The 15669-nt window shown below is 52.4% G+C and overlaps 1 protein-coding gene across 5 annotated transcripts in view; it reads right to left on the bottom strand.

Moving 5' to 3' along the window:
* The window catches only part of CORO1C (coronin 1C), a 39299-nt gene that overhangs the window by 21064 nt on the left and 2566 nt on the right, over positions 1-15669 (bottom strand). For 2 of the 5 annotated variants that reach the window (XM_007437433.4, XM_088135106.1), the window contains one exon: positions 571-770. In XM_007437433.4, the coding sequence (XP_007437495.2) occupies positions 571-770 (200 nt within the window). Of the gene's footprint in view, positions 1-570; positions 771-1862; positions 2070-2334; positions 2475-14702; positions 14825-15669 lie in introns of those variants that run through there. The other 3 variants (XM_088135105.1, XM_025172721.2, XM_025172719.2) reach the window with 3 other exon arrangements.

Raw genomic sequence — 15669 nt, 5'->3', positions numbered from 1 at the left:
AGTGCTCCCTGAGCTCTTGGCTCAGCCTTTTGAACAAACAAGGAAGCTTCCCTCTTCCCTGGCCTGGAAATCAGCAAGAACAGAGGGGGAGGTACGCTCAGCTCTGTGACTCACTGCGAAGAGATGTGGGTTGCTGAGAACAAATCCATACTGGCCTATCTTACATAGGAAGAAATGCGCAACTCTCTTAAATGATCCGCCTTTTAACACAAAATACAGAGAGGGATGGACTGTTTTCACGCTCAGAATTGGGTTATTCCTCCCCAAGCCCTCCTCTTCTCTGCAGTTCTGACTGTAGGCCCTTTGGGGGCACAGCCATCTCTAGTTTTTGCTTATGAAAGGGTTAATTGCCATGTGCAGTACAGAAATATTAGGAATAAACTGCACTGGAATGAAATTTTGCATGACAGACGCAGGGTCTTGGTATAAAACACCAACCCTCCCTCTACTACTTCCTCTGTAGTAGATTTTGCACATTCAACAGGCAAAGGGCAAAAAGGAAATCAGTTAATTTTGTAATAAGGAGGCACATTAAAGGACAGTACTGAACATTAAAAACAACAAACTTACCTTGTGTAAAGGCAGAACCAGGAACGCACCACCCCCACTCGCTTCTATGATGATTGCGACAAATTTGGGATTGACTGCACAAAACGAACTATCCCAAGTAACCCGGGAAACTCGAATGTCGTCATAACATTGGTCATTTTTCACTGCCTGACCAAACACGTGCCGAAACTTGCTCTGTCGTACCACTCGTCTCATTGTTTCTGCAGAAGGAAACGTTAAAAAAAAAAAGAAAGGGACTTGCTCAGATCATTCATATGTGCGGCCTAGAGAACCATTCTGTGGGAAACAGCCATAGAATATCCCAGCTGCGCAACAGCAGGGTCTCTGCCATGGGAAGAGCGCTAGTCCCGATCTATCGTTCAACTTCCCCCCATAGGAAGTCCTCCTGACATTTTGGAGCCCAACTTCCGTGATTCCAGCCAGCGTCACCAACCAGTTACTGTCCCCGGGAATCCAATAACTGGGCTAATCGGGCAGAATAGAGGCTTTTAAATATACAGCTTCCCACAGTGCTGCCCCAAGGGAAATGCCCTCTTGCTTGTAATCTTGGTTTTCAAAATCTGCTCATTTATTACTCAAATTTTATATCTTACAATATCTGCCTTGCTACCCTAGAAATAAGAAGATACGTCTTAGCATATATGTCTACGTTAAATATATGCTGATTGTTTTCAAATGGGGGAGGAAGAAATGTCGATCAAGAATCTAGCAATAACGGTCAAACAAAAGCACCTCGAAACATAGCCACGAACAGCATTACTCAAACTTATTACTGAGGACATAAATCAGGCATCCGACTAATTAAAAACACAACAAAATTACCAGCTGCTAAATCAAATATTGTTGAATAACAGTCCAATATTTGTAACATTTTAATTTTAGTAGAAGAAAAAGAACATAATTAGCTGGTTTGAGACTGACGATAACTGTAAAAACAAATTAGTTAACTTACTGCAAAACAATGAATTGTTTATTTAAATATCGCTTCAATCCATGTTGAGCCAAGATTTGTACAATGAATATCTCTTTCTTTGGCTGTAATCTACGCTTATTTAAAACAAAGGAAATAAATTGAAACAGAGGAACAGATTCTGTTCAAGGGCCAATTCTTCCATCGCCAGCATCGCAGCTCCATGGAATATTTGGCACAGCTACCCCCAGCCAAACATCCTTCAGATGAGCTGGAATTTGGGGGGGGGATTCTGGGCCTTGTACAGCCCCTCTGGAGGGCACCAGGCCACGTGACAGGCAACTGAACAAAACCGAACTGACCCCTGGAACAGCATACTTACTGACGATGAGCTGGGGGCCTCCTCTGTGCGGACGCACGCCGTTACATACACGTCTGCTTTGCTAACGAGGATTAGGGGAGATGACTAAATACACATACTCTATTTTCAACCTCTAGCGCGCTGCATGCTCAGGCCTAAACAAAGATAACCCTTAAGGTCATCTCTTTTCAGAAAATCACGAGATGTTCATCGGCAGCAAAGGAGGATGTGAACCAGCCGAGGCAACGTTTCGTGAACAGATTGAAAAAGGCAGATGTTAGAAATGCTCGACCGCAAAACATCCTCCTCGGCGCTTGCTGCATTCTGAATAATAGAACAGCTTCCCGGTTTTGCTGACATGCAGAGCGGTCTCAATGTTCGGGGCTGGATTGCAAATGCAGAGAGTGGAGATTTCTGAAGGACAGTTTCCTCCTGGAGGAAGTTTGGGGTCTCGGCTAGTTTTGAGCCAGGTCTGAAAACCCAGCAAATCTACCTGTCTTTGCAAATCCACCAGAGCAATAGGAACACGAACACCCATTTGGAACACGACCAGACCAACGACAACGGAGAGGGTGCGATTATCCAGAGAGAAGCCACACCAGCCAAGCGTCCTAAAATTGCTGCAGCCCTGCAGACAGTGCGGGAATCTCCGGGGCCCCTGCCTCTTCCCAGAGAAGCATAACGGGACGCAGCGGACGGGGGTCTGCCGCAGGGATGCGCGTCTACCGGGAACAGGAAGGTGACTCGCGGCTGCCCCAAGCAGCTGCCAAACACTCCCCGTGTCCCTTCAGCCGCGGTCTTCTTCGCAGGCCTGCAGGCCACTGAGCCGGGGAGGAAAAACCCACCGCTCTTCCCACTCCTGGGCGATGATCCAGTGGCAGCGGGCTTCTCTCGGGCTGCGTTTATGAGCGGGGGCATTTTACAGGCCGCTGAGCAGATGGCTCATTAGTGCAAGGAAGCCGCTGCTCCTTCTCGCAGGAGGGGGCCGCCCCATTACTTCTCATGACCCTGCCTGACAGACTCCAGCTCAGCTCGCTGCTACTGAAATGGGAGGGCTTGCCTGGGCGGTGGCAGAAGGCAGGATCGGGCTGGAGGGCTGGAGCTCCTGGAGGTCCGCAGGGCCTGCTGGCGGCGGCCAGCCACGGGGGGAGCGGACCGGCCCAGCAGACCAGCCCTTGGCCTGGCTCACTCTGAGGGGGCCTGGATGTTCCTACCAGGGGAGTGAACTGGGACGGTTCAAGGCTGCTAAAGTAGGGCTGATCTACTGAGCCATCTAGTGCTCTGAACCCACCTTCAGGATGGCATTGTCCTCCCAGAAAGCTGTCTTGAAAGCCTCTGTTTAAAGCTAACAGGAGTGTGCGGTGCAAATGCACCCCGGTTCTTCCCCTCACCTTGAGTCTCTGCTATGCACCCAGAAGCATCCACCTGCTGGGGAACCCCTCAGGTATGCATTCCAGGGACAGAGAAGGTTCACAGCAGAATATTCAGGACTCACTCCCACATCCCTCTTGTTTAAGACTGTGCTTAATTTGGCTTTATTTCTCCTCCAGGTTTTTTTCCAAGTTTCTGAGCCTAAATTCAGGGCACCTCAGGGGGAAAAAAATCCTTGTGCATCTCCTCCACCCCCTTAGCCGAATCAGCAAAGGGAAGGGATGGGGAGGAGAAACGAGGCTCCCCAGTAACCCCCATGGTTGCAGCGTAACCGCCCTGCTGGAGCGACACCCCTGCACTTGGCCAGTGTGCTTCCCACTCAGTCATGCCCCCACATGACCGCCCTTCCTTGGCTGCAACGCCTTTCTCATTCTGTGCGCGGTGAATCATTTATGTATTTGCTCTGTCAAAGAGGCAAGGCAGAACCTGTACATGGGGCAATGGGCCTTCCCAGCGTAGCAAGGCACGGGTTAGTTTTCCTCCTACAAGCTTTGCCAAACACTACCTGAGGTTTTACCATGAGCACGAAAGCACCATCAAGACTAAATTTCCCACAGAATTCACTGCCACAAGGAAAGAGGGAGAGATGGTGAAGAACGATGCTAATCGGAGCTTGACCGCCATCAATCTCGAGGAGTGAGCGAATTAGGACATTAAAAAAAAAAAAATGCAGAGCTCGACTTGGCTGTCTTCCTTAAGAAGGCCTTCTCCTCTGTTTCCAAGGAGCATTTTATATATTGCATTTTTAGGTGTGGTTGAAATGCTATGCGCATGAAGTCACGCTAATACAATTTAATATTTTGGAAATGCCATTTCTGCACCAAGTTTGTAAACAAAGTAGCATTAGATGTGAGAAAGCGTCATTTCTAAAAATGGGCAGGAAGTTTAGAACTTATGTGCAACAGCCCCATTGATTTTTGTTGTTGTTGTTGCATGCTCGCTCGCTCTCTCTCTCCACCCACACACAGATACACACAGACTTCCACCTTGCCAGCTTTCTCTGCTTCTGACTACATTCTTCTCAGCAGAAGTCATGTGGGGAAGCACAGACACGTACTCTCAGTTCTCCCTAAGCGATCCTTGGCTCTGGAGCTCCGCTTTTGGATCAGGCTCCCTTGCAAAAAATAGTGTGGGAGCTGTAGAAACAGGTACCATAAACAGGCAGGCTCTGGCTATGGAAAGCAGGAATGACAGATGCCTCGAAACACACCCCATAAGGAGTTCAAGTGAAAAATTATATTAAGGTTTACCTCGTGCCTGAAAGCAAAAAAGAGCCACTTTGCCCCCATTTAAAGTTCAAGTTCTGAAGACGGTTCTTGCAAAATACAAACACTTCTCCTTATGATAAAATGGAGGGGGGGTGAGAGAGAAAAACCAGCTAACTATTACCCCATGCATGCTCACTTTTTATCACAGTGACTGGAAGGAAAAAGGAACCTGAAGTGATTCTTGGGCCAGAGGGGTTTTTTTTAATGAGAGAGGAAGAGAGGAAGTCAAGGGGGGGAAGTGACATGTGCGGGGGCACTTCCTAGTTTTAACGAGCTCATTAATTCACAGGCCTCCTAATGTTTCCTCAACCACGTTTGGGGAAAAGATAAAAGGAAATCCAAACCTCCTTTGTTCATCCTGCATCACAGCTTAATCTAACTGGAAGAGATAATAAACAGACATTATTTTGGAGTGCATTAATTGCTGTTGAAAGCAATATGCCCCCTCCCAAGCAATACGGAGGACCCCTTTAAGCTCTCCCACCCAATGGCGGAGGTTGCGCACCAAGAAAACTCCATTTCTGATACCTGAAACTGCAAAAATTAGGAGACTCAAGTACTGTATACGCGGTGGAAACTGGAGGTTTGGCCAGGCTGACCCTAATAATAGGAGAGCCAGATTCCCTGCTTACTCTTAAATATTTTTCCAGGTAAGAAGCCACGTTGGCGCATTTACTCCTTAACGAGAGTGCCGCAGAATTATAAGGGCAAGACCTCCTCTTCCCCTGATAAGCGTTTGACCCGGAGAGGATCGGCCCACTTCACCGATAATGCAGCAATCCAGAAGACTGAAAGGGGGTTCCTAGGCCACACCTTTCACTTGCAACACGCTGGCAGGGAGCTCTCGGTGTTGGAGGCTCCCTGTTCAAGGAGGACAGAGCTTCTGTGGGGCAGGCCAGAAGGCCTGGAGTGGTGAAGGGAAGGGGAGATTTTGCAATGCTTGCATCAGTGGTCAAGACTGGTTACAATCCTGACCAGCGTAAATGTGATGTCCACGCTATAACATGAAACCAGTGGGAACTGCTTCAAAATTCACGTAGGCAGATGTTCTCCAATATCGTAAGTGGACTAGCCACTTTGGTGAACTCAATCGCAGCCTCATTTCTGACAAGCTGGGGCCCTGGTTCGGAATATCGGAAGTGTGCCATCGGGACATCCCCCATCCTTCATTTTGGAGTGGTTCTAAGCAAACCAGACCTCCTAAATATAATAAGCATTAACCTCCATGCCATTATTCAGAATAAGTCTGAAGAAGATGGTTTGGAAGCTACAAGTAGCCACAGTTTGGGGCACTCAGGACGCCAGAGCACCCTTGACTGGAAAGGAAGAGAACCACACTGGGAAGGACGATCTAAGTTGAATGTTTAAGGAAGTACTGATGTTCTAATCTATCACAAAGTACATATTCACAGTTGGCCCACGCTCCTAGGGAACTCTGAAGAGGCAAGCAAATGTAATTCTCTTGCTTGGAGGGGTTTCAACCAGTTTCTGCATGAGGAAGTACATCCTGCTATGGAAGAGTTACCGGAAAAGACACCGCAAGAGCGAACAGTCCTGCTTACACTCTGAAGAGGAGATCCTTACAGATGGCCTGTGAAAACAAACAGGGCACTCGACATCTCGGTTTCAACCGAAGCAGCGTTCTAGAACTTCCGAACGACAAACACGGGGACACAGCAAGAGTTCTGTACTCCGCTCCTTGGCCACCCGGTTTCCCCACTGCATCGGGGCCTTTCTCCCTGGCCTACTCTAGGTCACCCAAATTTATCAGGGGCCTAAAGCTACTGTTCCGTTTCCCTTATTGGTGTGCAATGACAACCTGGGAACTCAACACCGCATTGTGGGGTTCCTCGTTCTTTGGCATAGTAGCAGAAGCGCCTGCTTTGGTCAGTCTGAATCCGAGCAGCGCAAAAGTGCTGCCGTTGAAAATAGACAGACAAGACACTGTTGATTTCCCATGGCAGTTCAGACCACTGGCCTAAAACCAAACAGCATAAAAAAGCACAAGCGTTCTGTGTCACAATTCTTCGGCCAAAAAACCAAAGCAATGCAGAATCGCTTTCAGCATGTCTGGATTTAAACTGCGGTGAGCACCCAAACATACGATTAGCACTAGCAGAAAACCTTTCTGGAGGACGTGCTGCGATGACGCCCGCTGCCCAAAAGACTTTGCTGCGCTGAACTGCATCTGCCATGAAGAATCCCACCAAATCTCCAGCCACAAGCAGGGAGGTCCTGAGCAAAGAAGTTCTTGTGAAAAGTGCTCCGGGCCAAGTGGAAGATTGAAATCAAAATATTTAACTTGAGTCTCCAAATCAAAAAGTAAACAACTACAGCACACCTAAAAAGCATGGCCAAAGGGAGGGGATGTTGGGGGCTGTCATTCAGAAGGATTATCTGGAGAGCCACACGTTGCCTATTCCTGGTCTAAACGGTGATTTCATCTCCAAGAAATAAGCCAGGTCTAAATCAAGTTCCCCACTGATATTATTTGGCATTTTTCATACACACACCATTTTAATTTACAATCAAATCCAGCATCATTGACACCGTGGTCCCATTCATACAACCAGGTTTTACATCTTCTTGTCTTGATGGAGTTGTGCATGTTCCCCTTTTAGCTTACAGAGAATGTTCCCATTCAGCACCAAACTTACAAAGTCCCACCATGACCATTTCTGGAACACAGCAGTCTCAGTGCTGGACATTCCCTTCCCTTCTCTTGGAGGCAGCTCTACAATCCAATTCTTTTTTTTCTCTCTCTCTTTCTCTCTCTTTTTGCATTTCTTGCTTTTTTTCCCTTAGTGACCTAGTTTTCTTATCAGAGCAACAGGGTTAATAACGTAAGATGATCTCTCTCGGTCTCGCAGCGAAATGAATGTGTCCCGTCCTCAGAAATTCATCACCACCAGCTTCCACTGATGCTGAATGTAATCTAGTGAATGCCAGAGGACAGGCATTCACCGACACGCTGAACTGCGGCTCCCCGAATCCCTCGACCCCACCCCTGGCCGTGCTAGCTGATGCCTCGGGAGAGCACATCTGGTTGGCGAAAAAGGCAAAATTAATCTGCAGCCAAGAAAAGAGCTACGTGGGGTCTCCAATGCTTGTATTATGAATGGAAAAGCTGGCACATCGTGACACAAGGAATCATTTCAAACACAAGCATGAGGACATCTTCCCTGAACAGCAGGGTTTTTCAACCTTAGCAACTTTAAGATGAGTGGACTTCACTCCCAGAATTCCCCAGAAGTCCACTCAACTTAAAGTTGCTAAGGTTGAGAAAACCTGCTGAAAAGGGTCTGGATTTTTTCCAGCTCCATGCGCTATCTCTGAGCCACGGTCCCTCCCACAGATAGCAAGGGTTGGAGCCACAGAACTACTGCACAGCTGCGGGGAAGACTAGGTCTCTGAGCCCCACCAGAGCTGCAGAAGCCCATGTTCTGCCCCTGCAAAACTGGCCCTTCCTTACAGCCTCTCCAACATCTGCTTTGACAAACCCTTTCAAGATCAGCTGCACTTCCTCTCTTGAACAGAAGTTTCTATCTTTTAAGTTTTTATCCCTTCTCACCCGCAAGTCACTCTTCTGAGCTACTAGAGTTAACCTGAAACATCTGTTCTTCTGGCAACTGCGTCCGTCGTCCATCAGGATGAGCATCTGCACTCCCATGCAGCTTCTTCTCCTCACCTGGTAAGAATTATACTATCCCAGAATTTCTAGCCAGCCTAGGCCATTGGCTGGGAACTCTGGGAACCGTTGTTTAATATATATCTGCAGGGCACAACACTGCTGGCTTTGAAGTAACCTGCTTTAATTACAAAGACTGCTCTCTGAGGCACTTAGAAAGGTTTACTGAAGTAGCCCTGCTAAGAAGAAAAAGGTCCCCGACAGAAAACGATGCACCGTGCTCCGCTGATGCAGGAGGGCAAGTCTGAAGTGCCGCTTTTTAATTCAGGGCCTCTCAAAATTCAGGAAATTTCAGTCCGCCGGATTTGGGGGAAGCCCAGCCCACACACTGCTTCCCAGGCTGGCTTAGTACAAATCACGGTTTGAGGCAGGGGTGGGCTGCTCCTGGCCCCCATTTTATAACCTTGCAGTCACCTCTGACCATGGCCTGCGGCTCAGTTCAGCCTACCGGTCATACTGCGACCCTGGGACAATTAAAAAAAAAGCCTCCAGAAAGGAAAACTTGGGAGTGTTCCCAGCAGGAGTTTTCCTGCCACGTGAAACCCGGGAAAAGGGAAAGAGCTCTCTCACCATCCCAGACGGGACGACTGGAAATGCAACCTGCTAGGGATCCTCGATGCTCACACACAGCCCCGAACGCCTCATTTAATTTATGGGCAATAATGCTCTGCCAGGGGTGCGCTGGTGTTCAGCCAAACCGTTAGTACAGGTGAGCAAGTATACGTCCCCAGAACTGAAATCTGCAGCTGGATGATAAAACCCAGGGCAACTGATAAGAACGTTTCCATCCTGAAAAGGCCCCTCTGCCTAAATCAGTATTTTTCAAACTTGGCAACTTTAAGAGGGGTGGACTTCAACCCCCAGAATTCCCCAGCCAGCATGAAGTGAACATTTCCCTTACCTGCCACCCTGAAGAGTGGTTAACTCCTTCTCACTCAAGGAGTTGAAGGCACCTCACCAGCTTTGCTCTTGTCCCCTGACACTCCTGGAGGGCCGCAAACAAGAGCTGGCTCTCCGCCGTAGACAGAACAGGATAAAGTTACTGGCAGAACTGTTCTAAGTCTTCTGAACAGGCTATAATCTGCCTTCTCTTTGGAGCCCGTTCCACACTCCCTGGACTTCAGACGCTCCTCTGCTGCCCCTACAACCTCCGGGCCCAGGACAGCCTCCTATCTGGAGCCGCTTGAACCATGAAACAGAGCCCCACCGGCTGCCCCAAATCACCTTTTGTTTCACTGCCATTAGTGATGTCTGAATGGCACAATGTTTCTAGAAAGATGGTGATTCCTGCACATCAATTTAACTCTTCTGAACGCCACCAGGTTTCATCTGATGGCTCATTAAATCTTTCCCTCAGCCACCCAATTACTCCATTCTAATTGGTTTAGGGCCAATTGGTTTAGGACCAATCTGCTGGCATTACTTGAATTTCACTGCTTTTAAACTACATGATGGAGTGGGGGCTTGAAGCCATGGAAGAAAGGAAAAACTAATTGCGTTACAACAGATAATAGCTATCGGCCCCTCCTGGCCCGAGGCCAGCGGAGAGATGGCTTCCTCTGACCAGATGCTCCTTCTCGCCACCCACACGTGACCCTGATTCTCTGCAGGGGAAGCACTCCCCCCCAAACACACGCTACGGCACCTAAGATCTGGTGCACTGAAATGTTCATTTGCCCTCATTCGTGACACCCCAACTTGCCAAAGGCATCAACTTCAGCTGAGCTCTTTTTGATCTGTTTTAAGCATGGGATTTTTTAAATTGCCCCTGAATTTTTCCGTTAACTTTATTGTTTAACCAGTACATTGGAATGACCACCTTACCTAGGTAGAAGCAGTCTGTCTAATCCTCTCACCAAATGGGAAGGTTCCCACGCTACATAAGTCAAGTCAGAGGCGGCCAAGGGGCACCGGTGCTTGGTTGTGGCCCCCATCCTGCAGAGGCAGATCAGGGACAACCCCGTCTTCATTTCAGAAGGCTGTCAAGTTGGAGCTCTCCCACCGAGTCTCTGAAAGTCGAGGATGTCCCGTGTTGGTTGGCATTATCTCCTGGTGGAATTGATGGCAATTGTTGATTTGATCTTTTACGGTGTCCTTATTGCCATGGCTTTGTGTTTTTATCAACTACCAGGATTCTGGTGGTATTTGAGTGAGAGAAATAAATAAATAAATGCGTCCATCCAGAAGTATCCCACAAAGTCGGATCTCCTGGATTGTCCCAGTCCTCAAAGGACTCAGGGGACTGTGCCTTCAGCGAAACTACACTTCCCCGGAGAATTACATGGAAAAGGTGTGACATGTACCGTAACCTGCTTTTCTGCTAGTTTAAAGTTATAGAGGGGAAATGCCTCAAAGAGAATGAGCTGGCCTTACAAAGGCTTAGGCTCTGCTTCTGTTACACAGCAAGACAACCCAAGTGCTAAGCAACGGTGCGCTGTCGGAGTTTCCAAACAAATCAAGAGATGAATGGGATTACTTTTTCAAGTCAACAGAGGGGCAAGATAACTCAAACCGTTTAAAACAAAGCTCCAAACCCTCTTTGGAGAGGCCAAATTGACATGTCATGCTCAAATGAGCCATTTAATGAATTTACTATGAAAATGTTCAACTTCAGCACGCCTGCCATAAATTTGCAATTATTAAGCCTCATTTGACGTTCCTTCCCTTCCAGCCTGCATCATGATGATACAATATTAGCTTTCAAGGCCTTCCATTTCATTGCAGCCACATCTGCCCTCTGCCTCTCGCGCTTGGAGCGCTTCCCAGATTTAACAGATGCGGTAAGTACGAAGACTCCACTTGAGCAGCCCAGGGTCTTCGAAAAAGCGGCCGGCCACATGGCGGAACAAATGCAGCGCGGCGCCCACAAATGCGGACTGTAGCTCACTGGCTTCGTCCACCAACAGCCAGTGACCGCTAGCAGAGCGCAGCATGGAAGGAAAACCCTCCCCGGCCGCTCTGCCTGTGTGGGGAGGCCGAGCGTGGCCGCCTCAACCTTTTATCTCTGCAGACACAACCTTTAGTAGGTAGGGCCATAACCAGTAGCAAAGTCACGTCAGCAAGTCACAGCGACCTGTGTTTTTCTTGACAAATAAACAACAGCAGCAAACCCCACTTTTCGGTCAAGCAAACTTATCGGTTGCTCTTTCCTCAAGCCCTGCACTGCTGACACGAGCTTCCTGCCAGATCCCTTCTTGGTCCCTCTCCAAGGGCCTTGGACTCGTGTCAAATGGCTTCAGCCAGGGGCAGGCGGAAGATCAACTGGGATTGACTGCTGCCTTTCTGAGTGATTTCGGCAGCAAAGATTCCTGGCTGCCCGTTTATTGATTCCGTTTGCATTCAGCCTTTCTCCTGAAAGAAGCACTCAAGCAACGTTCAAGACAGCAGCAAGTAAAAGACACACGCGCGCGCGCACACACACACCAATCCTAAATTATACAGCTGAAATAAAGAAAACGTGGCACAAGCAGACATGGATTTTTGCATGCAAGGACAGCGTTTCATTCTGTTCTGGGACCCGTAATTAATTCCTGAGCTCAACATTCTTTGACTTTTGCACAAAGTGCTCCACAACGGATCTCGGAAATTTAATAAAAAGTCAAAAGAGGAGCCCCAAACCTCAACTGCCTACATGGGCGCAAGAGCTGAGCTCTGCGGAACAAAACCCCGACATCGTTTTGGACAGAAACAAAATGTTGGGGTTAATAGTTAACCCAGTTTTGCATCTCTTGTACTGCCCACAGCCCACAGCTTCTTAAGCAAAATTTCGTACTCCCTTCGTACTCCACCTACAAAGCGTCACCCACCTGATTCACAATTCTCACCAACACAGGTCAGGAGGGCAAAGCTTCGTCCAAAGCAAGCAGCCCAAAGCAGGTAAACCAGCCGAAGGAACATCAGGCAAAAGGCTGGAAAGATTCTTCATGCCATCATTGCATCACCTGGCATGGAGAGGGCCACATTCCATAAAGTTCAGACCCTGGCATCTGCCCTACAGGCTGCCAGAGGGGCACCAGCAAGGTGCCAAGGGAGTTCCAGCTGAAGAAAACCTTTTGTGCGGAAGCCAAAGACACCCCACGAGCTAATGACAACATTTATGGACCATGGAAAGAAGGAACATTTGTACAAAACACACAGACAGGCCTACCCTGTTCCGCAGAACTAATTATGACAACCAACTGAACCGTTTTCTATCTGACCAACCTGCAAATAATTTCTTTATATTTTCTCAAGGGCGGCAACAACATCCAGTTGTTTAAAAATGCTCCGAGAGTTCAAAACTCCACCTAGTCATTTGTTATTGGGAAACAATTTTATAGGCCCCTGCTCCATGAAGTGTACAAATTAAGTTTTGTAACAGAGAGAGAACAGCTGGAGAGATGGGAGGCGGAAGCCAAGTTGATAAGGAATAAAATGCACGGGTGTGCTGTCTCACAGCATAACTACAGATCGGTGTTGCTCAACCTGGGCCGCTTGAAGATGTGTGGACTTCAACTCCCAGAATTCCCCAGCCAGTATGGCTGGCTGGGGAATTCTGGGAGTTGAAGTCCACACATCTGCAAGCGGCCCAGGTTGAGCAACACTGCTCCAGATGTTTACTCTGAAGTGAATCTCACTGTGCCCAGAGTGGGGCTAAGGACCTAAGAGGCCAGCTTACTCGTCCTTTTCCCCCTCTGATGGCACGGAAGGATCTCCGGAGAGAGCCAATGACACACGCATCACACAGAAGTGACTAATGCTCCCCTCGGACAGAGCCAGCAGCTGGGAGAACAAAAGACTCGTATTCCGCCCCACACAGAAGTGATTCCTCCAGCGGAGGTTTGCCAGCCCGACTGCCTCACGAACCAACTGTTACACACGAGGCGTAACTGGGCACAGGAAGGAAAGCGGGCGAGGCACTGGCATTCACTCAAAAGGATACCCATCCTTTCGCTCCCTTTTGTGCGCCGCAAGCTCAGCGGCCTGGCCCCGCTCTGAAGGCACCTCTTATGGCGGGCTCCTTCCACCGCCCCGCATCCGCTCGGCAGTTAAATGCTTGAAAAGGACTCACAAAAGCGCGCAGCCCTCCTGCAAGTCTCTTTCCCTTAAACCGGACTCCGGCGCAGCAGGGGAAATAAGCGCGTGTTGCCATTCCCAGTGATGCCATCTCTGCTTTCGCTTCCTGAAGTCGGCGCCATTGCTCCGTCCTCAACATCTTGCCAGCGAGAACGGTGACCCAAGGGCCGGCACATGGCTGCCTCGGCCACAAACCCTGTTTCCCCTGAAGATGCCGCGTCCTGGAACGCGGCCTCCGCCGTCTGTCTGGCGCTTCCTCAGCGGGGCCGCCACATCGCCCACAGGCAGGCCCTCGCCCTCCTCCTCCTCCTCCTCCTCCTCAGCCCCAAACACCTGCACCGTAACCTGGCTCTGGCTCTGGCTCGGGCTCGGGCTCTCCCCATCGCAGAACCGCACCCTGCCTTCTCCCTGCGCTGCACCCTAGCAGGGCCGTGCCAAGTGCCGCCTCCGCCTCCCACGGCCCCCTGCCTGCCCCAAAGGCCCCTTGCTCCCCTTCCACGCCTTCCATCACCCCGACAGCTTCCATCACTCCGGCCGCCACCCCCCTTCCAGAGCCTCACCGCAACCGCAACCGCAACCGCCCCTGCCCGGGGTCCCCGTCGTGCCCGCCCGGCTTTCCCCAAATCCCGCGACGATGCCCCCGCGCCCCTTTGCCCACCCCGCGCAGGCCGCCGCGCCCGTCTCCCCGACAAGCCCGCTCCCCCGCCGGGCGCGATCAGACGCTGCAGCGCCGCGGGGCTTCGCCCAGCAAAGGGGTCCCGCTCGCCCGGCCGCCTCCCCGGCCTCGAAAGCGACGCCTCCCCGCCGCCCGGCGGATCCCCGCGTGCATTTCGGGGCCGCCGCTCCGGCCCCCCGAGCAGCCCCCGGCAGGCGCGGCGCGCGCTGGAGCCCCGCACCGGCTGGCGGGGCGGCCGGGAGCCGCAGCTGCGCTCGGGAAGCGCCGAACGCGGGGAGCGGCGGGCCCCGGAGTCCCGCACCGCCGCAAGGGGGCGCGCGGCCGGCCGTGGGGCCCCGGGCCCCTTGCCCGGCAGAGACGGCTGGGGCGGACGGGAGGGCTAGTGCCGCCTACCCGAGGGCCGCGTGGGCTGGGGAGGCTGGTGGGGCTTGTAGTCCAGGGTGCCCGGGGCGCCCCGGGGGCTGGGACGTGCCCCCCACCCAGGGGGCGCCCAGCAGGCCCTCGCGGCCGAGGGGCCCCAGGCGCGGCAGACGGACTCAGCCGGGGGCCCCAGGCCGGCCGGGGACGATGGGAGCGGCGGTCTCGCCCGCTGCGAGAGCCCTAGGCTGCATGGAGCAGGGTGCGGCTGACAGGCCCCGCAGAGAGCCCCGGGCCGGCTGGGCACCATGGGAGCCGGAGTGCGCGCGGCCTGGGGGGCGGCCGGCGCCCCGCTCCACCTGCTGCCGGCCCCCCGCGCCCCTCACCTGGCCCTCCGCTGCCGCCAGCCGGCTTCTGCTGCCTCCGATGAGCCGCCGCCGCGCCGAGCCCGCAGAGCCGCCGCCGCCGCCCGCCTCGGACTGACTGGCCGGCACGCGCGCCGACCGGCCGCCAGGGGGCGGGAGGCGGGGCCGCCCGCGCAAGCCCCGCCCCGGCCCACCCTCCGCCGGCCGCACCCGCGCTCGGCGGGCGGCGCGGCGGGGCGGGCGGCGCGGCGGACCAATCGCCGCCCGGCGCGCCTCTCCGGGCGCCCAATCCCGACCTGGAAAGGGCGGGGCCCGCCGAAGCGAGCGAGGCGGTTGGCTGCCGCGCGGCGATGGTTTCTCTCGCCAGCCGCTGCCCCTCGCGCGCAGGCGCAGTGGCGCGCCTCGGTCGGCGCAGCACCTGCTGCTCGTGGACCCGCGCCGGCCGCAGAGGCTGGTTCTCACGCTCCGTTTTGGACGCCGCCTTTCCTGGAGCCGCCTTCGCGAACTTGGCCTCCCTACGATGGGTGGGCTTCGGCTCCCAGGGTTCCCCGGCCAGCATCCACGGGCCGTCCCGGCAAGGGATGATGGGGTTTGTATTCCTGCAGGTCTGGAAGGGAGCTGGTCCAGAAAAAGGATAGCGTTGGGGCTGGGGTCGCACGTCGCCCCGAGCCCCAAACAGCCGGTGTGTGTCAGAGGGGCGGGCTGTGCGCCCTGCCGTTGGGGTCTCATCAACAAACTACATACATTTGAATCGTAGCTGCATCGTGGTTCAAAGAAACCAGGTTTGATGCCACCTCTGAAAAAGCCCCCCCCCATTTTGGCCTGGGCAGGCGCCCACCTTCTCAAGGCCGGCGGGAGAAACGGCCCAGTATTCCCGCAGTGAAGGGCCTCCGAAGACGGGCCGGCCGTCAGACCGCCCCGGCTGTGCCCTTCGGTGGGGCTCCTGGGGCCCCGAGCCCCGGGCCTTCCTCAGGGAGCGCGCGGCACG

This window comes from Python bivittatus, unplaced genomic scaffold (assembly GCF_059951505.1).
Source record: "Python bivittatus isolate LINGU-HERP-01145 unplaced genomic scaffold, Pbiv_v1 ctg000100_np1212, whole genome shotgun sequence".
Lineage (NCBI taxonomy): Eukaryota > Metazoa > Chordata > Lepidosauria > Squamata > Pythonidae > Python > Python bivittatus.
Note: the sequence above shows the minus strand (reverse complement) of the source record. Positions and strands in the feature narration are given on the sequence as shown.